This window comes from Pelodiscus sinensis, chromosome 9 (genome assembly GCF_049634645.1).
Source record: "Pelodiscus sinensis isolate JC-2024 chromosome 9, ASM4963464v1, whole genome shotgun sequence".
Taxonomy (NCBI): Eukaryota; Metazoa; Chordata; order Testudines; family Trionychidae; genus Pelodiscus; species Pelodiscus sinensis.
This window is the reverse complement of record NC_134719.1, coordinates 37173447-37198725: the sequence shown is the minus strand read 5'-3', so window position 1 is coordinate 37198725 and position 25279 is coordinate 37173447. Positions and strand designations below refer to the sequence as shown.

The following is a 25279-nucleotide window of genomic DNA, read 5'->3' as shown; positions in this document are numbered from 1 at the left end:
TCCGACCTAGCCGGCATTTAAAAATGGTGCCGGCCGGCTTTATGCAAATGAAGCCCGGGAAATTCAAATCCTGGGCTTCATTTGCAACGCCGTATGACTACATTACCCCCCCTAGTTCGAACTAGGGGGGTAGTATAGATATACCCTTTGTTTGTTTTAATCCTGCTACCTATTAATTTAATTTGGTGTGCCTTAGTTCTTGTATTGTGGGAAGGACTAAATAACACTTATTTATTCATTTTTTCCATACCAGATTTATAGACCTCTGTCATATTCCTCCTTAGTCATCTCTTTTCCAAGATGAAAAGTCCCAGTCTTATTAATCTCTCATTAAATTACAGCCATTCCATACCCCAATCATTTTTGTTGCCCTTTTCTGAACCTTCTCCAATGCCAAGATATCTTTCTGAGCTGAGGCAACAACATCTGAACATTATTTGGGATGTGGGCGTACCATGGATTTATATAGAGACATTAAGATATTCTCTAACCTTTTCTTAATGATTCCTAAATAGGCATTTATTTTGCCAAAACTGCCAATATATGTACCGTCTAAGATAGAAAAATGGTCATGAAGGACGGTGAAATATGTGCTCCATTGAGATTTGAGCAGCAGGACATGAAAGGAACACAAGCCAATGAACAAAGCAGTTGACATTTAAACAGACTCTCAAAACATCACATCACCAGAAAAACCGAGTACAAGGCAGTCTCATGTTGTCATAAGAAAGTTTCTCACTCTCACAAACATCAAAGTACTTTCAGGTTACACATAACCCTTTGCATAACAATAATGTGTGAGAGAACAACCCACCCAAACTCAGGGTAGGGAAAGATTGCAGAGTCAGGCAAACATTGTTCAGTGTTCAAGTGTAAAAAAAGAGACAGCCAGTGCAGTGCAATACTATGACTTTATTTTTTTCTACCTCATAAAATACTTCCTGAAAGCAGAATTCTTTATTTTCTTATGCTACCAAACTCCTTTATCATAACATCTCTTCAGTCACATTTAGCTGAGGCAGCAAATTTAACATGCATCCCTTCTTTACTGATAAACATTCTATTAGATCCCCTGCCAAATCACACAAACTTAAAATTAACTCTTTTTTAATTGATTAACTCAGCACTTGCTTGACATCGTAGGTAGGAAAATCATGATGTGAAAGTTAGAGCCATGGATGCCTTAATCCAGCTTTGATATTTGTGTTCTGCCTACTCCTGTCTCTTGAAATTGCCCTTTGGAATGATTTGAAAGCAATTCATAGTAGCTATAGGTAAATGTACCAGAACCTCTAGGATCTCTGTAAGACGTTAAAAAAATCGGACACACAGAAGACATGAATCATCTGTAGAGAGAGAAATTACATCAGCTGTGGCTTTTATAGAAGTAGTTTTAGCTGTTCTCGGAAGAAGTAGTGAATTTGTTTTCCTGTTCATCTTATAGCTGCAGTTACCAAGGATGATTTTTACAGAAGCTGTAGATTGAATCACTATCAATATCTGGCATGGCCTCAAAAAGACAAATTATCTAAAGAAATAAAAATCATTTCATTTTTTACAATTTAAGTAAAGAGATGTTTTTAAATATGCAAGCACTACAGGACCCTTATGATCACTCTTTCAAAATAAAATATTATTTAGGAATTATTTAAATGTCAACAAGCTGAAGACATGTCTTGTTGTTTTAAACTATGTGAAAAAAGACACTCTGGGCTAAATACTGCTTTTTAATTTGCAGTGATAACTCCTATAATGCAGTCTGATGGAGCCATGAATGCAATGCACACCAGAGGGTTGACTTAGTATTTTGCCATGGAGACCTATTGCTCTCATCCTCTAGGCACTTATGCAGGTCCTGAACTTTAAGCATATGAATAGTCCCATTGAAATCAATAGAGTACTCATTTAAATTTCAGCCTGTGTGTCAGTGATTGCAGGATCAGGGCCAAAAATATTTTTCTTAACATGTATATTGTTTTCTGCTTCATGTCTATGGCTGTTTATTTCATGAAATACTTTGGTGAGCACACATTGAAAAGCACTATAGAAAGCCAATGTTTATATATGTTCATTGTTTATACTTAGGGAGTCCATGTCAAATAGCTAATATTATAACATTCTAAAAATGGAGAAAATTAGCCTGTTTACATGCCTGCATAAAGGTGAAGTCAACTAATAAAATATTCAAAACTCATCTTGCATCTATTAATTGAAAATGTAATTTTTTTGAATGTGCATAAATGCTCTCACTCAGATGATTTGCTTGTTAAATTTTTGAAAACCTCATTTGACTATCTTCAGTGAAAATCTGATCAAATTAGGATTTTAGAAATAGAGGTATTGTAATGTCACTTCTAAAGCATAACAACTCTGGGTATGTCTACACTACCCCGCTAGTTCGAACTAGCGGGGTAATGTAGGCATACCGCACTTGCAAATGAAGCCCGGGATTTGAATTTCCCGGGCTTCATTTGCATAAGCGGGGCGCCGCCATTTTTAAATCCCCGCTGGTTCGAACCCCGTGCTGCGCGGCTACACGGGGCACGAACTAGGTAGTTCGAACTAGGCTTCCTAGTTCGAACTACCGTTACTCCTCCTAGTTCGAACTACCTAGTTCGTGCCCCGTGTAGCCGCGCGGCACGGGGTTCGAACCAGCGGGGTTTTAAAAATGGCGGCGCCCCGCTTATGCAAATGAAGCCCGGGAAATTCAAATCCCGGGCTTCATTTGCAAGTGCGGTATGCCTACATTACCCCGCTAGTTCGAACTAGCGGGGTAGTGTAGACATACCCTCTTTGACTACAAAAAAAGAGCTCAATATTCAACAGAGGTTTTCTGGAAGATCTGAAAGTGTGCACTTCATCTACTTTAGGATTCTGTATAGTATCTATCAGTTTAGTATCTAAGCACTTTAGTATCTAAGCAAATATGTAACATCTCAATGTTGCTAAATGGTGATGCAGAAAAAGTTTGCATTGATTTAGTAAAGCTATAACTCTTGTAGTGAGTTATAGTTATTATATTCCGGAGACATTTTATACAATTATTATAAATGGCTTGTAGACTATTTATTTCTCTTTAGATCTGTTTAGACGCTTTAATAAATTTAACTGAACCAAGATGGCATTTTGTGTGCAGTTCCATAGCAAACAGAATTAATTCAGAATGACCAAAAAGAGAGCTGCACCAGCTGGTTATCCGTTTATATTGGCATTCAGGGCACATAGATGATTCTCAGTAGTTGGACTTAGATTATAGAATTCATGGCCACAAGAGGTAAAAATGGTGAATCACCACTACTACTGTCAGAACTAAATGCAAAACTGCTGCCCTCAGCTATTCCCTCCATATGTTCTATATATGCCCACCAAGCTAATTAAATGATTTCTCCTACAAGCAGAGAATCATGGAATTGTAGGACAGGAAGGGATCTTAAGAAGTCTTATAGTCTAAGGCAGGACTAAGTATGATCTCTATCCTCTCTGATGTGTTTGTCTAACCTAGTCTTAAAAATCTCCAATGATGGAGATTTCACAACCTCCCGAGGCAATTTGTTCCAGTGCTTAACCACCCTGACAGTAAGGAATTTTTTTCCTAATGTCCAACCTAAACTGCCCTTGCTGCAATTTAAGCCCATTGCTTCTTGTCCTACCCTCAGAGGTTAAAGAGAACAATTTTCATGGAACAACCTTTTATGTACTTGAAAATTGTTAACATGCCCCTCCTCCCCCTCGTTTTTTTCCCCCTCTAGACTAAGACTTCCTTGTCCAGAGAAGGACAAATGAAACTACAGCTGACATACGTGTCCAATTCTGAATGCCACGCAGAAGGAAAGATGTGCACACATTTGAGAGAACAACAAAAATGATAAAAAGTTTAGAAAACCTGACTTATGTGGAAATGTTAAAATGACTGAGAAAAGAAGACAGGGGAGGTACTGGTAACAGTTTTCACACATGTCAAAGACTGTTACAAAGAGAATTGTGATCTACTGTTCTTCATGTCCACTGAAGGTAGGATAAGAAGTAATAGGCTTCATCTTCAGCAAGGGAGAGTTAGGTTACATATAAGGAAAAATCTAACTATAAGGGTAGTTACAGTCTGGAAAAGGCCTCCAAGGGAAGTTATGGAATTCTCCTCACTGGAGGTTTTTAAGATTAGGTTGGACAAACAGATGTCAGGTGATCTAGTTTTACATGGTCCTACCACAGTGCAGGGCACTGGACTTGATTAACTTCTTGAGATCCCTTCCTAGCCTTCATTTCTATGATTTTGTGAAAAGTTAGGGATAGCAATTTTTTTTCCCCTGGGAAGACATTCAAACAGTACAAAGGTGCCAGTCCCAGAACTACTGAGGAAGTTAAGTAAATCATAAAGTCTTTGATGCCAAGGAGTTTAGTGAATGACAAGGTCTAGAGAACTTAACTCTGATTGGCAGTAATTGGGATCATAACTCCCTACACTTATGCTCATGTAACAGACATGATCCTCCAGATCCCGTCATCCAACCCAACATCACTTGCTAAGACTGCAATTCAAAGGACCCTTAGAACATAAGATCCATCTAGTAAAGTATTCTGTCTTCTAAATGTGGCTAATGCCAGGTGCCACAGAGGGAATGAAAAAAAACAGGGAATCATCAAGGGATCCATCCTGTCGTCCATTCCCAGCTTGTGACAAACAGAGGCTAGGGACACCATTCCTACCCATCCTGGCTAAGGCTATGTCTTGACTGCAGACTTCTTTCGGAAGAAGCTTTTCCAGAAGAGAACTTCCAAAAAAACTTCTTCTGAAAGAGAGCGTCTACACAGCAAAAGTGCATTGAAAAAGCAATCTGCTTTTTCGACAGATGGCGTCCACACTGAATGGATGCTATCTTGCATTTAAGCTGTGATTACTTTGAAAGGAGTGGCCACAAGAGCACCTGTCCTTTTTCCTCTTCCATCTTCTTTCGAAAGAACTATGTCTTCCCTATCCACATGCGTCTTTTTCTGAAAGAGCTCTTTTGGAAAAAGGCTTCTTCCTCGTAGAAAGAAGTTTACCAATGTCAAAAAAAACCCCTCTGTTCTTTTGATTTTTTTCTGAAAGAATGCGATTGCAGTGTGGACGCAAGTAAAGTTTTTTCAGAAAACAGCTGTTTTTCCGGAAATAAAACTACAGTGTAAACATACCCTAATAATAGTTGATGGATCTTTCCTCCATAAATTCATCTAGCTTTTTTTTTAACCTTGTTAAAGTCCTGGTCTTCACAACATCCTCCGGCAAGGAATTGCGCAGGCTGACTGCGTATTGTGGAAAGAAATACTTCCCTTTTTTTAAAAAAAACTGCTACCTTTTAATTTCATTTTGTGGCCCCTAGTTATTGTGGTATGGGAGAAAGTAAATAATTTGTCCTTATTTATGCTTTCTTTCACATATATTGCCACTCCCCCACCAACATGACCTGTTCTGTCCTTCCACTATGTTTTGTACCATAGTATTACTGTGTCATATTGATTATCCTCATTCCAAAAAGTTTCTATGATGCTTATTATATCAGTGTCCTCATTCAATATGAAGCACTCTAGTTCACTCATCGTATTATTTAGACTTCTTGGGTTTATATATAAGCACTTTAATGGTAAATGGCTTTCATGACTCACATTTATGGGCAAGATATAGCCCACGGGCCAAATCCATCTCACCAAGCCTTTTAATTCAGCCCTCCTGCCCCCGAGACATGGAGCAGTGCTACTCAAAGCAGCGAACTCCTCCCTGTGGCTCTCTGTACTGTGGGAGGAAGGAGGGGGGCTTTGTGCAGTGCCCCTCTCCCCAAACCAAATCACAGTGCAGCACAATTTCTCAGATCCCATTGGCCGGTTTCAAGCAGGGAGACACATTGAGAAGCCAGACAGGGGTTGCTTGTAGGCAGGCAAGTCTGCTTGAGAGTGCTGCTGGCTGGGAACTGCTTAGGTAAGCAACTCCGAGCCAGAGCCCGCCTCTGGTACCCAACCTCTCCCGCACCCAACTCCCTCCCACCCAATCCTCTCCTGCACATATACCCCCTCCTGGGTCCTGCACCCCAATCCCTTGCTCCAGGTCACCACCCAAATCTTTTGCAGCCTCCTCTTCCCCTCCCCAGATCACAACTCCTTTTCAAACCCTGTACCTGCTCCTACATCCCTCCCCCAGTCCAGAATACTATCTTGCACCCATATCCCCTGCTCCAGGTCACAATCCCCTCTTTCACCCAAACTCCCTCTCAGACACTGCACTCTCTCCTGTACCACAGTCCCCCTACCGTCTGTACCTAACCTTCATCCCAGACCCTTCAACCCCTCCATAGAAAAGTGTGGCCCTTGACCACTTACCAAAAACTTGGGAGTGAGTGGCCTCCTTTCAAAAATTAGTGTCCACCCCTGCCATAGTGTCACAGACCTAGATAGTGACCCACTGTGTGCAAGTAGTAAAAGTTCCATTTCAGACAAAGCGGCTCTATAAACTGTATCTTGGAATTGGCGACCCCTCTTCTTCTTTGCAAATTTGTAATCCATCAAAAACTAGGGATTTATAATAAAAGGCTGAAACATAACCTAAATTTCATTGTGAATAAAACTGAATGTCTGGTTTATTCACAATAAACATACAAAGCATGTACTTGGTGTTGCAATAACTACTAATGTAGAAATAAACTACACTCCATTTTAAAATGAAAAGGCAATAATTTATCTGTTAACAAAATTAATGTGCTGTGCACCAATGCATTTGACTCTCATGCAGAATTTATTAGAGGAGTCTTATATGAATAAATCTGTTAAATCAATGACCCTTTCCCCCTATACACTAAACAAAAATGAATGTTTAACAATGAATAAATCTCAACATTTAGCTGAAATTGCACATATAGTATTCTAAAGTACTTTAAAAAAGAAAGTAAAATGTTGCATTAGGTTTGTTTCTGATATATGCTATTTTAAAATGGATCTATTTAGACGCAATTTTGACAATTACAAAGTATTTTTCTGATATTTGTAATTAATAATGCAAAACAATTATACTAAACAGTTTGTCCTAACTGACCACTGGGTTAGTTCATGTTCATCCACATTTTGAAGTGTGAATTCCTCAATAAAACACTGTCCACTGTTTATTATAAAACACTGTTCACTGTCCAGTGTTGGAGTAAGCTGCCTCTTTCTCCATAAATTGCTGAAGTGGGCATAACACTCTGTTATGTGACAGCAACATAACATACTTTTTAAAGAAAAAGTGTAGAATGATGCACAAGACCTAGACTGGCACACATAATATGATATCTTATATCAGAACATTTTATTGCATTCCAGAATACAGTAAAATAGTCTGAAGATAATTGCCAGACTTTGCAATGACAAGCATTGTGTGCAACCCCAGTGAAGTAAATGAGCCTAATTCTCCTCTTGGTGTAAATCATGGATATTTTACTGAACTCAACTATTTTAGACAAGGATAAAGAGGATATAATTGTGATCAGAATCAGGCTCAATGACTTCATTATATCTGAATAGGGTATATGTCAGTGCAGCCTTTATTCCAATAACTTTTATTTAGACAAAATTGAAGATGTCAGAAGCATTACTGCTGGTATCCTGTGACGCACTCATCAGCTGTGAAGAAAGTCTCAGCTTTAATCTGTGCAACAGAATGAAGGAATAGCCATCCTTTTTGTTCTAAGAGTGTAGAGTGATTATTGTATGGGGCTTTTGGTCCAGGACTGCAGATCCAGGGTGCTCTTGCATTATAAATAATAATAATAAAAAAAACCCAGAAGGACAAATCCTGCTTTCCTGACCCAATACTTTCTTCAAGTAAACTACCACACAGGGATGTATGAAATAAATGTTTAATGAAAGGCAAAACTTCAAAATCTGAGGTTTTTTCAAAATTTATAATGAACTTGAAAATAGGCTTATTTCACTGAACAGTTCTTTTTTTTCCTCAAAAATTGGTCATTTTTGTTCAAATAAGGATATTTTACTAGCAAAAAAATTGCAGAACCCAAGCTATTGCGTTAACCATTTGTATTTTATATGAACTATCAAAATAGCCAATTATGTCAGTTTTCCCAGGAAATCAATTGTTGAGGGGCATAAAATTGCCCACATGAACCAATAACAACAAAAATCATAGAAATCTGTTCACCGTCTTCTCTCATTTCTGCTCCCACTGACTTCAGTGGGATTTCTGACTCTATAGGGACTATAGGATTCACTGCTTCATGTCATTCTTAGGGCTCATTTCCTCATGATGGTTAGCATAAAATGTAGATGAGGTCAAATAATCAACTGATTATTAAAATAATCAGATTGTACTTTAAAGACTTTAAAAGCAATGCTGGGTGGCTCAGTCTTAAGCACAAGAGTTGTTGTTTACATTAGGACTCTTGTCTGCAGTGAATATTTTACATTTAAATTAGAAATCGGTAAAGTAGAGGTACAAGGATTACTGTGTATGAGAGATGAATAAGGAGAAGCATTATAGCCTGTGCAGTAAGCAGGATAAGTACAGCAGTTTATCCAGCATAAGAGATGGATTACAATGATTCTGAAGTGGAAGAAGGTTTACTTAGGAATTATTAGCAATGGTTTGCATTTAAATAGTCCATGGGGGGAAAGGGAGGGGGAGGTGTATACACACTAGAAGATTTACCTGGTGTTACTTGGATCCTTAACTCAAATAAGTTTTATTTTTCTTCATTTAAATCATTGCTCTGGGGTGGGACTGGGGATGCAGGGTTCTGTATGCAGGCTGCCTTGGGGAGAGAGGACAACCCCAGCCCTCCCTCTCTCACTGCAGCATCTTGGGGACAGGTGAGAAGCATCTGTCCATGGCTGCTCCAGATGCAGTGGGCACCGTCAGGAGAGGAGTGCATGTCCGCTAGCTGGAGACTGACAGATACACAGACAAGCAGACACACAAACAAACTGCAGGTACATCCCATGGTCCTGGTACAAACAAACCCTGACCTTACTTTAAGTTATGATAAGAGGAAGCTGCATACCAAATTTGGTGGTCCCGCTTTTACTATTTATGAGGATTTCTTGAACAAATGGATTCACAGATGGACAGACAGATGCATATTTTTAACATATATTGTAAGATTAGAGAGAGAGAGAGTTAGGGTGTGTCTATACTGCACTGTTATTTCGAGATAACTAGCGTTGTTTTGAAATAACAATGCAAGCATCTACACAGCCATTCCGTTATTTCAAAATAATTTCGAAATAATGGACGGCTTATTCCGAAATCTGTAAACCTCATTCTACTAGGAATAGTGCCTATTCCGCAATAGCTATTTTGAAATAAAGTGTATGTAGATGCTCCATTGCTGCTATTTTGAAATGCCCCTTACCAGGGCCATTCTAAGTTATTCCTCCCTAATGCCTCCTGGGGCTCTAAATCGAGATGGCACATCTACAGTAGGGCTGCAGTGTAGACGTGCTATTTCGTAATAAGCTATTTTGGAATACTTATTCCAGAATAGTTTATTTCAAAATAAGCGTGCAGTGTAGATGTACCCTTAGTTAGTTATATAATATACCAGGAAAAAAGTGGAGTTTAAGTCTAGATATACTGAGGTGGTTTGCTGTTTAAAGTATCATCAGATCCATAATAATCAGGGCCAGATCTATGCAATAATTAAATTAAATTAAGACACATACATTCAGGGAGGGGAAAATGATGCTATATGGAGTTTGCACTTCATTGTTCTTTATAGTTGAAATGATGTATTCGACCACATACAAGTCTTATCTATCTGTCCCTACCTACGTTTGTATTTATACCATGTTCAGCAAAAGAGTAACTCTTCTTAATACTCCTATCAACAATGGAGTCTTTGCCTAATGTAGTCAAAGCCAAATCTGTGGATTCCATGAGGTTTGCCAGGTTCTCTTCAGTGCTTCAGTCTTCTTGCTTCCTTGATAAAACGATTCTGGCAGAACTGTACTGACAAGATTTTTCCTGGAACTTCCATGGAAAAGTTAAGAGACTGAAATTGTATTAACTTCTGTATGGATTCTTCAAGTCAATGTTCCTCCACTTTATGCAGCCACAGTCAGATTGTACATGTGGATGGCCTCCTGCCCCTGCCCATGTGCAGACCTTTGGGAATGATTCGGGGTCAGCCTGCTGCATCAACCTCAAGGACAAGAAAAGGTTACCAGAGGCAACCCAACCTGAACCCAAGAGGGTAGGGTTGTTTTCTGATCTGATCCAATTGTGTGACACATAATAATGTCCCCCTGGATTCAAGTCAGATTGCAGAGCTAGATTGCAACTATCATTGACGTGTCAGAATTGCCCAGAGATGTTGTTCAGTAGGTCATTGGTGAACACATTAAATAAAGTTGGCGCAAGAATCAAGGCTTCTAGAATCTCAATGGTAAAATGTTAATATGTTCTCATCATTACTCTCCAGGGGAAACTAAAACTCCTATCAGCTAACCAAATCTACTGGATCCTAGTTAGTGTGGGCATAGACACGGATAAGGAAATGTCATAACTGACAGTGCTCCAAATAAATCTGTTAGTATCAGCATGGATGTGTGTCTTTTGTTAATAAATATAAAGAGATTTTTTATTCTAATTACCACTTCCATACTGTAATTGGTCTGATGGCTGTTTGGAAAAGGCCCAGGACACTCATAGATATTAGATGCTGCTGGAATTAGTAAACTACCATCTACTTAGTAAATTTGCCTCAGAAATGGAAGATTAAAGCAATGACAGTGCTTGGTTTTATAAGTGTGCCCATCACTGTGGTATCTGAACAACAAGATTAATGGCCAGTGTGGCAGATAGGGCAGTGAAAAGTGTTAAGTAATTACTGCTTTTTAAATTTGGCAGTGCATTTACCACATATGTATCACCAATACATAAACTGTGTGTGCATGTATTAATGCAAAAAAAATTGAATACTAGGCTAATGGACTTTTTTATGAAAATAAATGAGAAAGTAGTATTTACATAAAGCTTTCCCAATTTTAAGACACAATTGATCTATGTTTATTGAAAGAAACCACTTGAATACAGTTGTGTTTGCTAGCCCATCAGGTATTTATTAATAGACAGTCTGCTGTCATCTTTGTTACAATGCTGCTTAGCTGACAGAATTTCATTAGCATAAATGGGTGGAAAGTCCTTTTCTTACATGTCCAACAAACTAGAGAAAGTGCCTGCCAATATTTTAATTTCTTTTTCATGTTCTGGGTAAAGAGTGAGAAGAATGCTTTCACTCCACAGTGTCATGAATATGATAATCTATGGAAATCACAAAAAGCAGGTACTTAAGTTAAGCACATACTGTACTACAGGAATCCCTGATGAATTCTTGTCTCTTCTGTTTAGAGAAGATGTTGTTGTCTATTAAATGACAGACTGCCAGATGTTCATGAAGTAGCACAGTAATGTGTTCAAATCTTTATCTTCTTCTCCTCTGCCTTCCGTTCCCCCCGCCCTCCCCATCACACGCCCCTTGAAGGCAACACTTTTGAATCCATGTTATTAAGCTTTTAATTGTAAGCACAAAAGTTTGCTATGTTAACTCATTTTTTGTCTATTGAATATTTCATGCTAGAGAAACTTTATGCTGTGGAACATAAAAATTTTGCTCCACAATGGCAACCGGGAATCCTGGAATCTTTCACTTTTCTCAATATAAGATTGCATAAAAACCAAACAGTTGAGTCACAACAGTGGGTATGACTTGCTAATGATGTCTAACTCATGGAGAAAATGCTGGCAGTGATTGAAAAATGGAGTGAAAGAGAATAATTGTATGCAGTTATTTAAAATAGCAGTTAACACCCATGCAAAAAAATGGTGCTATGTACATCATCATGATGTCATGGTAATGCAGTTTCCTAAAATACATACTAATGTATCATTTAGCCCCGTGTCCAGGTCTCAGAATTATGGCACACGGAGGTGAGCTCACGTGCTTGGAGAACATGGTTTGGAGAACAGGCAGAATAGTTTAGAGAAGAGATAGGCTACATCTACACTGGCAGGTTCTTGTGCAAAAACTCTTCCAGAAGAGAGTGTCTACACTGGCATGTGCTTTTGCTCAAGAGATGTGCTTTTGCGCAAGAGCATCCATGCCAGTGGAGACGCTCTCTTGCTCAAGATGGCCATTTTAACCACAGAGCTTTCTTGCGCAAGAAATTCCTGTTGCCTGTCTACACCGGCCTCTTGCACAAGAACAGTTCATAGAATCATATCACAGAATCATAGGACTGGAAGGGACCTCTAGAGGTCATCGAGTCCAGCCCCCCGCCCTCAAGGCAGGACCAAGCTCCGTCTACACCATCCCTGACAGATGTCTATCTAACCTGTTCTTAAATATCTCCAGATAGGGAGATTCCACCACCTCCCTTGGCAATTTATTCCAATATTTGACCACCCTGACAAGAGGGCTTATTCCTGAGTGGGAGCATCAGAGTTCTTGCACAAGAAGCACTGATTTCATACATTAGAACGTCAGTGTAATTGTGCAAGAACTCATGGCCAGGGTAGACAGGCAGCAAGTTTTTGCGCAAAAGCAGTTGCTTTTGCGGAAGATCGCTCCAATGTAGACACAGCCATAAAGTGGTGTCCACACAGAGTTGAGAGAATGGAGTTTATAAGAACCAAACATTTGAAGACCAGTTGTATAGTATTTGGAAAAGAATGGAGACTAAGCAGGTAAAACAAAGGTACAAAGCTAAAACTTCAATAATAAAATTATAAAAAGGCAGAATGTATTGTTTTTTAAAGAATTATAAAAATGCCGTTTCTTCTGTCTTTTATTTTGAAAGTAATTTCTTCTTCCTTGAGGAGAGTAGGCTAAATGAAGATTCAGCTCAGAAAAACAGAGGAAGAAGAATGTGTGAACTGCTGAATTCTAAGGGACACATTTTCTGCTGTGCCCAATACTGCTTTGTATTGTAGGGGTTAGGTGTTACAAAGGAGCTATGTGTGGCACTGCACTGTCTTTGGCCTGGACATTACTTAAAACAGCTTTGGGGATATAGTCTATAGCACCTGATTGTTGCTTCAAGGATCCATCTGTCAGTTGGAAATTGCTGAAGAGCAGCATGTTCCTGCCATGCCTCACATTTTCTCTGTTGAGTTGAGGCTAGAGGAGGGTTGTAGGAGCTGGCTATGCTGACCCTACACAAACTCTTATGCCAGGTGGACAACACCAGAATACAGTGGGTGTGTGTCTAGATTACAGGGGGGAGTTCAAAAAAAGTAGCCTTTTTATGAAAAAAACTTTCCCTGCATCTAGACTGCTGCCGTGTTCTTTTGAAAGTAAATCGAAAGAACACGGCAGTTTTTTCGACCATGGAAAAACCTCGTTTTATGAGGAAGAATGCCTTTTTTTGAAAGTGCTCTTTTGAAAAAAGGTGCTATGTAATGCAAATACTGCTTTTTCAAAAGAGAGCATCCAGACTGTCTGGGTGCTCTCTTCCAAAAAAGTGGCTTGCTTTTTCGAAAGTACTGGTTGTAGTCTAGACATTCTTTTTTGAAAGTATCTTTCAAAGAAGCCTCTTTCAAAAGAAGCTTGCAGTCAAGACGTAGCCTGGGAGTCCCCAGCTAGAGTAATTCAGCCAGTTGATGGCCCTTTTCCACTTCCAGCATGACGCAAAAGGGCTGCAGCTTTTAGCAGAATGTAGTCCAAAAGAATTAGAATTAATATTAATCAGTTTCATTTCCTCGATTGTCATCAATATTTGATATTCATTTGTTGTGCACTTTATGAGCCTAGGAAGAAAAGTCTGTGCAGAATATTCAGTGTATGCACAATATGCTATTTTCAAAGGCTTAGAACTCAGACCCACCAAAGCTTCTCACTAGAACTCTCAAAGACACTGTCTCAATGACAGCCCTTCCTGTGACAAATTGCAACTTTCTACCCATAGCTCTTTTGGCTTAACATCTTTTTACCAAAACATCACAAGGCTGTTTTTTTTACTGAGAGATGAGTCTGTTTTCATGTTCTTCCTCCTTGGAAATAATGGAACCACTTCTCTCACTTTTTTTTCTGGGGAGTGGGGTGCAGGTGAACTCCTCTTCAGGAGCACACATCAAGCCAGGAAAAAATTTACTATGAAGGGTAAATGTTTTTGAAAGATATGAGAGTCTGGAAATGGTGGGGGGGGGGGGGGGGGGGGAATATGATAGAGGTCTATAAATCATGGCTGGTATGGAAATGTTATTTACTTGTTCCCAGAACATAAGAACTAGGGGTCACCAAAGTAGCAGATTTAAAAATAAACAAAACAAAATATTTCTTCATGCAACACAGTCAACCTGTGGAATGTCTTGCCTGATGATGTTGTGAAGGCCAGGGTTGTAACAGGGTTCAAAAAAGAGCTAGATAAATTCATGGAGGATAGGTCCAACAATGGCTATTAGCCAGGATGGGATAGGAATGGTGTCCCTAGTCTCTGTTTGTCAAAGGCTTGGAATGGATGAAGGGGGTGGATAACATGTTTTGTTCAGTCCCTCTGGGGCATCTGGCATTGGCTATTGTCAGAAGACAGGATACTGGACTAAATGGACCTTTGCTTTGATCCAGTATGACTGCCGAGCAGCTGGAGCCCCATGCCCCACCACTAGTGTACTTCCTCCCCCCCCCCCACCCCAGCACCCCTGGAGGTGACTGAACACCCCTTCCCCATTGGAAGCCCACACAGGCTGATTTGTCCTGGGCTCTGCTCTCCACTAGGGATGGCACTATATGCAGCCATCTTAAATGCCCATTGTCTTGAAGAAAACAATCTGGGAGGGTTTCACAAGCAGTTGGAGGAAACAAAAAAACTGAAAACAAGTTCACTGAGAAAAATTGTACAGCTAGCAAACAAAGTTTTCCACATGATCAAGTGGGAGGCAGAGAGTCTTAAAGACTTTGTGCTATGACCCACACAAAACTGCTTTACATTTTAATAAATTGCCTGGTGGGGGCAGCTGCCTAACTAAGGGTACGTCTACACTACAACGTTAATTGGAACTAACTTAGTTTGAATTAGTTAATTCGAACTAAGCTAATTCGAACTAACGGATCCAGACTAAAAAACTAGTTCGAATTAGCGTTTTGCTAATTCGAACTAGCATGTCCACATTAAGTGGACCCTGAAGCGGGGTTAAGGATGGCCGGAAGCAGTGCCGGCAGGGCATCAGAGGAGGACTTAGAGCAGGGAGATACTGTCTCAGGCTAGCCGAGGGCTGTGCTAAAAGGGTCCTGACCCCCACCCCGGACAGACAGTTCTCAGGGGTGCCCTGCTTGCAAAGCAGTCCTGGCTTGGATTGCCTGGACTACCCACACTGGGCACATCACAGCACTCGGCCATCAGACCTGCTGCACTTGCTGCAGGCTGCCATCTGGGGAGAGGGGGCAATCGGGGGGCTGCAGGAGAGCTTCCACCCCCAGAAGCCCGCAGAGCCAGCCCAGTCCTCCCCATCGGGGGCTCGTGCCCCATTCCTCCCTCACCTCCTTCCACTTACCCTTCCCTAGCCCCTCTTCTTGATGTACAAAATAAAGATAACGTGTCTTCCAAAATGGAATCTGTCCTTATTGAACAAAACTGGGGGAGACTTGGAAAAGGAGGTGGGAGAGGGGAAGAGAGAGGCTGGGAGAGGGGAGGGCAACTAAAATGATCAGGGGTTGGGAACAGGTCCCATATGAAGAGAGGCTAAAGAGACTGGGACTTTTCAGCTTAGAAAAGAGGAGATGGAGGGGGGACAGGATAGAGGTCTCTAAAAGCAGGAGTTGGGTGGAGAGGGTGCATACAGTAAAGTTCTTCATTAGTTCCCATAAAGAAGGACTAGAGGACACCAAAGGAAAGGAATGGGTAGCAGGCTTCAAACTAGTAAGAGAAAGTTGTTCTTCACAAAGCAAAGAGTCAACCTGTGGAACTCCTTGCTGCAGGAGGCTGTGAAGGCTACAACTAGAACAGAGTTTAAAGAAAAGTGAGATCAAGTCATGGAGGTTGGGTCCATGGAGTGCTATTAGCCAGGGGGTAGGAGTCGTGTCCCTGCCCAAGGTTTGTGGAAGGCTGGAGAGGGATGGCATGAGACAAATGGCTTGGTCACTGTCTTTGGTCCATCCCCTCCAGGGTCCCTAGGGTTGGCCGCTGTTGGCAGACAGGCTACTGGGCTAGATGGACCTTCGGTCTGACCCAGGACGGCCATTGTAAGCTCAGGGCTCAGGGTCAGGGGTCTCAGTGGACCCCCTTGATTCTCTTGCACACCTGCTCCTGGGTGGCCAGGCTGGCAGCTCTCCTGCCCTAGCCGGCCACTTTCCTGTGCCTAGGTCCACAATGTCTGCACTAGCCCAGGCGGGTGCCCGCCTCTTGCGGTCCCAGGCAAGGTCCCGGGAGCCGCCAGCCTGGTCCCGGGAAGAGGGGGAGGGCTGGGGGGCATCGGGTGAGTGGCTCAATCTGTGCCAGGTGCAGGGTCTGTTGGCTGGGTGCTGGCAGGCTTGCACCTGGCACGGGCACCGTAGCCAACCCCTGGCCCTTTAAGAGGTCCGTGGCTGGGAGGGGGGCAGACAAGTTTCCCTGGTGTTGGCCAGAGTGGCCACCAGGGAAACCTGGGGAGGGCTAGCTTCCCACTAGTTCGAATTAAGGGGCTACACACCGCTTAATTCGAACTAGCTAGTTCGAAGTAGGCTTAATCCTCGTAAAATGAGGTTTTCCTAGTTCGAACTAAGCGCTCCGCTGTTTCGATTTAAATTCGAACTAGCGGAGCGCTAGTGTAGCGCCTATCAAAGTTAATTCAAACTAACATCCGTTAGTTCGAATTAACTTTGTAGCGTAGACATACCCTCAGTGAAATTTTAATTGTACCCTATGGGTGCCTGCCCTATTGCTCTAAGCTTATTTGCCTATCACCTTTCATAACTCCTGGTCCTCTCCCCAAAGCTGCCCTAGAGTCTCCATAGCTCCAATTGGCCTTCCCTTGGCCTTCTCTCCCCCAGCTTCTTCTCTCCCTAAGCTCCCAAAGCCAGTATAGTTGCAAACCTGCTAAGAGTCACAGGGTACATCTAAACTACAGGCTTTTGTCGACAGAAGTTTTATCGATAGGTACTGTTGACAAAGCTTCTGTCAACAAAGAGCATCTAGACTACATCCAGTTCTGTCGACAAAGCAAGCCGCTTTGTCGACATGATAGTGTAGATGCAAAGGACAGTGTAGATGCAATAACTCCTTCTGTTGACAGAATTCTGTCAACAAAAGGCCTTATTCCTCGTAGAATGATGTTTACAGCCGTCAGCAAAACTGCTGTGTTCTGTTGACGTTATGTCAACAGAACTCAGTGGCAGTGTAGACACAGGTACAGTTTTGTCGACAAAACCCTGCAGTGTAGACACACCCTCAGATCAGATCAGATCAGATCAGTGCAGTCAAGATCAGTTCAACTCCTGTCTATAAGAAGGTGGCCAGGTGGGCTGGCAATTTGTGTTTTCCTTGCAGCTGTCATGGAGGAAGCAAAAATTCCCTTCTCTGTTTCCCTTTCAAATGGGATCAGTTGCAGAGGAGTCAGTGAGGGAAAGCATTCAACAATGCAATAGGCAGGCAGAAAAGCAAATGGGCAAGGACAAACACTTAAGAACCTGAGAAAACATTTTGATTGATTTATAGAACACTACCTGTAATTTATGTGGTAACTTTGCAGAGAGAAGATTTATTTAGCCATTTGCATAGCTATGTAATTGCGAAGTAAGGGGTCATGTTGCTATAGCGGTCACTACCTCTGGCATATATTTTTCTCTTTAAAACCACATGTACTGTTTCTGCTATTCTGGCACTTTCAACAGATGTCATGCCTTTTTTTCTATGGTAATCATGCACTCTCTCACCAGTTTTTCTATATGCATGAATAATGTGTACACGTGGAAAAATATAAAGTGTACTAAATAAGACAATTTGACTTCAATTCTGCTTCCAGATACATCACTGGGTATCATGTAAAATCATTTCAAATTTAAGTGCACATAGTGAATTTACAAAACAAATGACTATATGTCTGCATATCTAAGAGCAAGACTCAAATATAATGGAAATTGGATAAATGAAGTTATGTCTGACATGGAAAATGTCATCAGTCATGGTGGAAAAAGGTTTTGTAAAGATCTGTGCTTGCCTGCCTGCCTAAGTCTTCTCCCCCCAGATCACCAGATATAAGTGTTCTTTACAGACTGCTTATATAAATGTGAGGTCTTTCCTCTAATGTCCCCTATTAGATTCCTATTTATGAAAATAATTATTCCCAGTGTTCTTTTTATGTTAAGAAAATATGAGTAGGATACAAACATACCTGATCCAGCACAATTGTTTAAAGTGTGATTATTTTTATTTGTATCACAGTGGTACCTAGAGGTCCCAAGTGAACTCAGGGCCCACTTGTACCAGGCACTGTGCATGCACTGTGCAAGTGAGACCCTGCCTTTATGAGCTTAACATTTAAACATACAAGACATAACAGAATCACAAAGAGGTTAAATGACTTGCCCAATATTATGCAGTGGGTCATTGCCACAGCTGGGAATAAAATCTGGATCTTCTGACATTCTCAGTCCAGTGTGCTGTCCACTAAATCATGGGGCCTCCTTTCATTTACGCTACTTGCTGCTTCTCCCATCAACATTATGGCCATTTGAAATGTAAGCTACTGGCTGCCTTTTACTATTAGGGAAAAGGCACTTTTTCTAGTTCATAATATGCTCGATTACCTTTAGATTGAGCCATGAATATATTATAATAAAAACAAACTTATTCACCTTAAAGCTTTACTGGCTTAAGGTTTCATTGTTGATTCATTATGTTGTCAGTTCTCTATTGGCAGTGTAATGTTTTTTATATCTGGGTAGAGACAGTTTTAGTGGGAGATACGGTTATCTTTAAATGAGCAGGATTTAGCTTCTCTGGTGAGAACAAATTCATCAATGATGAATCCCTAGAGAAACAACTGAAACAAAAATCACAATGCTGCTAGAGATTTGTACAGTTCATCAGTTACAATGCAGTTTTGGGAAGTCTTTAGCAAGTTTTTTCCATTCTTTAATATATAGCACGATACAGCACTTTGTTTTGGGTGGCAGCTACAATCTTACTGTATGACAATAATGAACTAAGACTTAGAACACTTTCTACTGTCCTCTTTTTGTCTCCCCTGCTGTTGATATCCCCTATAAGTAGAAATAAATAACTACAGAGGTAACAAGATGTTGTAACTGATTGCACATCCATGAGACAATTCATATATTCACACACAATCTTTTTTGATAGGCAGGTATTAATATAAAAAATTCCTGATCTGTAGGGAGTTTAGTGATGTTGTAACCTTGGAAAGGTAAATAATATCTCAGGACATACATTTAGAACATATTGGGAGAATTTCAAAAGCACCCAATGGACTTAGGAGTACAAAACCAAGTGACTGTGTTTTCAGTGAGATGTGTTCCTAAACACAGTGTGTGCTTTCTAAAATTCCCCCTCTACATGATGTGAAAGCTTTTAGTGAAACCACTATCTCAGATATCCAGCTTTCCAGTAGTTAATTCAACAGCTATTTTTAACATATCTAATGATCCAGTACAATTTTAAAAAAATGTAAAGTGCTTCACATAGCATTCCAAGCTAAGCTGTCTGAAATCAAAGCACAGAAAGATCAGCAGTCTTATCAACTTCCTCACTTTATATACCAATGGTGAGCAATAAGTGGCCACTGTGGGCTGGATGCAGTTTGCCAGGGTTAGCCCCTGGCAGGCTGCTGTCATGTGTATCCACAGATATAGGCACTTACACTCCTGTTGGCTACGGATCACTGTTCCCAGCCAATGAGAGCTGCAGGAAGTGGTGTCCCAATCCATATTGCTCTGTCCAGCAGGGGTGATCTGCGGCCAGGAACGGTAATCTGTGGCCAACAGGAACGGCTAGCGGCTATACCTGCAGGCTCACAGGTAAATAAAGCAGCAGCGCCTGGCTTATTATCCACCCTTGGTCTATAGAGTATTTGTAATAAAAACCCTCTATAAACTTCAGAGGATTAGCCGTATTAGTCTGTTTCAGCAAAGACAAGAAGAAGTCCTATGGCACCTTAAAAACTTTTGGTATTCACACCTCTTTTGGCACTCACACCTTTTTTGGTATTCGTACTTTCTCATCAATTATTGGGAATGGACCACATCCAGGCTGATTGAATTGACATCGTAAGCACTGGTATCAACATAATAATACAGCACGCTCATTTTTACATGTGTATATATATACTTGCCAAACTGAAGTTTCCACTTCATGTATCTGATCAAGTGGGTTCCAGCCCAAATTAATTTGTTAGATCTTAATCTTAAAGGTGCCATGGGACATCTAATTGTTTTTCCCTCTATAAACTCCTTCCAGAATTCCTGAGCTACAGAGTCAGGTGTTATTTATAGTTAAAAAGGTTTCTGTGGAAACAAATAATTTTACTCTCAGAGAATAATAGCAAAAATAATCTTTTCAAATGGAAATTGTCCCTGGCTGAGTGAAAAAAAATCAATCATAAATCATGCTTGATAAAATTTGGTTTGTCTATTTGTGAGTTACCACAGGGCCTAAAGAGAAGTGATCATTTTTTCCTTTTAATATTTAACACGTCAGCAGAAACAGCCTCATGATACGAATGAAGTTAGACCCATTTCATTCTGCCCAGAAACTATGTAAGTTGTAACATTTGAAACTTTCCATATCAAAATTGATTTTTGTGTATTTCTTTGATAAAGAAAGGCTTATTGCCTCAATAATTCACACTTCTCTAATTTGCACCCTTAATTCAGAACACAAATGATGGACTTTCTGCTTTTCCTCAAAATATATATTTTGCATATTTATAATTCATATTTTAAAATGTATTCACCTAGGCCCATGTTTAACCTTGTCAAATATTAAATATATGCAAAAGTAAAAGACACGGATTCCCAACACAAAAGATTTGCTCATCATCCTCAAAGATTATCCAATTTTAGCAACTGTCCATCAGCAGAGCAACAAATAACCATCCCTGAGCCTGTCTCTTCAGTAAAAACCTGACAAAATATATTAGACTTACAACATGCCATGAAATTCAGCAAAATTAATTCCCTAAATATACAAAGGAAGAATCAAGAGCCCTGCCCTTCTCATCAATCCCCTTCTCTTGGAGGTTTTAACTGCAGCACTGCCATTGCATCTATACTATGCAGGGGAGAGGCAGCCTATTACTTACATAGGTACTACGTCATTTATAGAGGTCAAAACCACTGCCTTAAATTCCTTCTTGAAACTAAATTTTCTAAATTTTTTTGACATTGTTTCCTTTTGGACACGCTTGCAGGCTGAAATTATTACAATGAATTAATGCTAACGATAATCCGGGATATCTATCCTCTGCTACTAAGTACTAATTACTGTAATATGATTGCATTAGACTAGACTCTGAGCTTAGTTTATTCACTCAATTTAAATGATCTCAATAAAAAAAAATTTCCCAGGGCTCACTCTGTTTTTCAAGCAGGAACCAGGGTTTCAGTCATTTTAATTCACAGCAATTTAATAGCCCATGATGACTTAGAAAGCAGTAGTTTTTCAAATCTGTACCATCTAGACCAGGTTGGGCAAATTCTGGCTGGACTAGATTCAATCCACATAGTTCATCCCTGACAAGGCCCCACCTCTATATTTACCTTTGCCTCCGCCAAATCGGGTGATCACAGCTCTCATTTTAAGCATTCTAGCTTGTTGGCTGAGACAGAATACTTTAGTATTCTGTTATTCCTTCCACAAAAAGTATTTGTGTAATCAAGCCCAGATTTTAAAGAATCTAAAAGAGAGTGCAGACTGTGAATAGAGATAGAATTATGGAACTACCTGTGATAAAATTAAAATGTTTTAGTGCTTACCTGACACTTGCTAACATTATTCCAACAAGTCCAGATAACTTCTAAGCATCATATCTGTGTGGTCTTTATAAAGACTGTGGACATATGCATGTAGCTTTAAAACTATAGTTGGTGTAATAGGGTATCATAGTGGGTGTAGCACTGAACAGTGGCAGAGTTTCTTAAGCTGATCTTTACTTACTTTTATGATTATATCATATATCATGCATATCTGTCCATGCAGTGCTACAATAAAGGTGAGTTAGAATTATTTATATACAGTGAATAATATTTGTATATGTATGGTGCAATCACTCCATGGGAGTAATGGGGTTTGTTGAATGCTGTCTGCAATGCAGCTATTTTTTGTTACTGTGTATTATGATTTTAACATTCAAACTCTGTTATTGTTTTGTGGTCAGATCTTGAAGTTATGTCTCGGTTTTATTCATTTCTTAGTCACTTCAGTGGGAGCCTTCTTGAATAAGAAATGAATCAACACTCAGCAGGGCCTTGGGATTTGACCCTTTGTTGATATTCATTTATGTTTTTATATACTTGCTAAATAGCATATTTTCTGGTTTTCAATTTAGAAACTGCCTAGTTTTGGACCTTACCTTGAGCAGCGTAAAAAGATAATGGCTGAGAACAAGATTAAACTGAAGCAACAAACCACAACTGTTGTACTTCCTGAGAAAAAGCATTTTATTCCCAAGAAGCCCATTCCAGCAGTCAAGGTAACAAAATTAAATAAATATATTTAATAGTCATCAACCCCCACACTACTGATGTAACAATTATTATTAGCTGTTGAATTGGTTATTGTGTTTCTAAGTTTGCTATACAACGTGAAATAGTGTGTCAACAAAAAGGCAACCAATTTTATATTCAGGTTCTTTCAGCTTTTTAACAGAGTTAGGAAAAAATTAGCTCTTCTTGCTAATGACATTTGTCACATTCAAAAGGCATTTGTGCATCAGAACAATAAAGGTGCATGTGGGGAAAAGATGGTATTTTGAATAATAAATTTAAGGTAAAAATGTTTAAAAATCTCCATTCATTCTGGACATATCCATTTTTGATTGATCAGCTTGAGACACTTAGATCTCAATTTTTAGAGGTGCTAAGTGCTCACATTTCTTCACTGTTTTCAGTAGAAACAGTTCCACATGTAGAAAAATCTGGACAAAGGTTTTCAAATTGGATACCTCAAACTTGAAAATTATTGCCTATATGATTTCTCCTAAGTCACACAGTGACTCAGTAACAGAGTCAGAATAAAGTCTCAACTCTCATGTCTCCTACATCACAGCCTAATGTTCATTCCCATATACCTGAGACCAGACCAGATCATTGCCTCCCAAAACAGGTCCTGTTTTCTCAGCTGAAAGAAGGATTCTGTAACGTAGGAGAACAACGGAAACATTATATAACTGGCTAACGCATAGCTTAAAGAAGTGCAACATTGACGTTGACACTTGGGAGACACTCACCCGGAACTGGCTTCTAGTCATGGTCAACAGCCTCCTGCTGCACCTGGAAATATCTGTCCTCACTGTAATAGAACTTGTGGTCCAAGTATCAGCCTTATCAGCCAGCTGAGGGTACACACTTCCCATGGAAGATGATCATACTCCTCAACGAGTGATCACCATCATCATCATCACCTGAGACCCATTCCTCCTTCCCCACCATAATAACAACACAGTAGCTAATGATTCCAGTAGGGAATTTATAGAAGGTAAGTGTTCCAAGGCCATTTTTATATTGCACTCAGACAAACCCAAGGGCTAAAAAGAAAAAAGTTCAATTCAGTGCAGTCTCCCACCTGAGTCTTCTGCTAAACTTCTGATCACATGAAATAATTGTAGTCAATCAAGGATAAAGGAGAAATACTATGTGACTTGCATCATGTGATATTGTGTATTTGACCTATCACAACAAATGAAGTGTTAATTTGAAATACATCACAGAAAATGGTTTGAAAAAAATGTAAAACTATGCAGAGAGAGGGAAAAGCTTTTCCAGAAAGTTTGCAAATATAGATAATATTTAGTTTGCCAGCACAACTAGAGGACAAAACAAGGATAATTTTGGGTGCTTCTGCAGCTTGTATCAAACAGCTTGAACAGATCTATTGACCTCCACTTCTTTTTTTGTTTGTTTCTTTTGTGTGTGTGTGTGTGTGTACATCTTATTGATAGTGCAATCAGTTGTTATTCTAAAGGGCTGATCTTTCCTTTATATATATGAATAGAGAGAACTTAAAAAAAAAAAGACTGAACATTTTCAAAGACTGTTTGACCTTCAAAGGTTTTATTTTATTTGTTGGGAAAGTACTGATGCAATGAAAAAAAAAGCCAGCTGCATTTTCAATGAGACAGTGTCTACTTCAGATAAACCTAAAACTCGCCAGAAGTAAATAAACCAAATGGGGTAAAGAAAACTTTAGTAGGAGAGAAAGGTGTCAAAAGACAGACCTAAAAAGAGACAGGGAAAAGAACAAAGAGGAAAATGTTTGGATGTGTGAAGAAAAAGCCTGAGGAAGAATAGAAAGACAAACTAGTAATTATCAATAAAAAATAGAAGGTAATGGTCAGACCAGGAAATAGGTTGAAAGATTGTACTGCAGAAAAGGCCTAAATTAAACCCCTTGATCAAATAAAACACCCACTGATGCCAAGATTTAGACACTGTCCTCCTTTTAAAAATATGTTTAAACTTGACAGCCCTAACAGTGTTAATTTTTTCTAAGTACTCACATATGTATTTTTTGATTGTTCACAATAAACATCTTGTGATGTGATGTGTTACATCTGGGTCCCAACAGGCCTCACAAATCCATCTGGGAGCCCCAGCTCCATGTATGTTCTGCAGGGATGTAGAAGTAGAAAGAGAAGAACAAAAGCTCAGGGAACATGTTAGGCTCAGTAATTTATCAGACCCAACCCCTGGGTACAAAAGAAAAAAGAAATTGCAGAAGATTAGTAGGGACGAGCCTTACTGCAAGGGACAGGAAAATGTATACCAAAAAAAGAAAAGTTCTGTTTTTAAAGACTTTAGATAATTTTTTGCATTTCCACAGAGAAATCAACTAAAGAAAATAGTTTATTGCATTTGCCATACCTAAATCCAGGCATTGAAAATCTAAGAAAACAGAACATGTGTATCACCAAAGATGACTCACCACAACCTTTTCAGTGACCATCCTCCAAAAGGGAATGTTTCAAACAAGGCCAAAATTAATGAAAATACTAGCAAGCAAAGGTGATATGTTGCACATCAGCCTATCTACCTCATGCTTCTGCTTGGTAGGCAACTTGCTCCCCCAAAGGAAGGAATTCAGAATTGTTAGCAATAACAAATAAAAAGTCTGGCCA

The 25279-nt window shown here is 39.8% G+C and overlaps 1 protein-coding gene across 4 annotated transcripts in view; it reads left to right on the top strand.

Moving 5' to 3' along the window:
- DPYD (dihydropyrimidine dehydrogenase) overlaps positions 1 to 25279 on the top strand; it is a 680031-nt gene that overhangs the window by 638444 nt on the left and 16308 nt on the right. For all 4 annotated transcript variants that reach the window (XM_075936591.1, XM_075936588.1, XM_075936587.1 and 1 more), the window contains one exon: positions 22493 to 22636. In XM_075936591.1, the coding sequence (XP_075792706.1) occupies positions 22493 to 22636 (144 nt within the window). The remainder of the gene's footprint in view (positions 1 to 22492; positions 22637 to 25279) is intronic.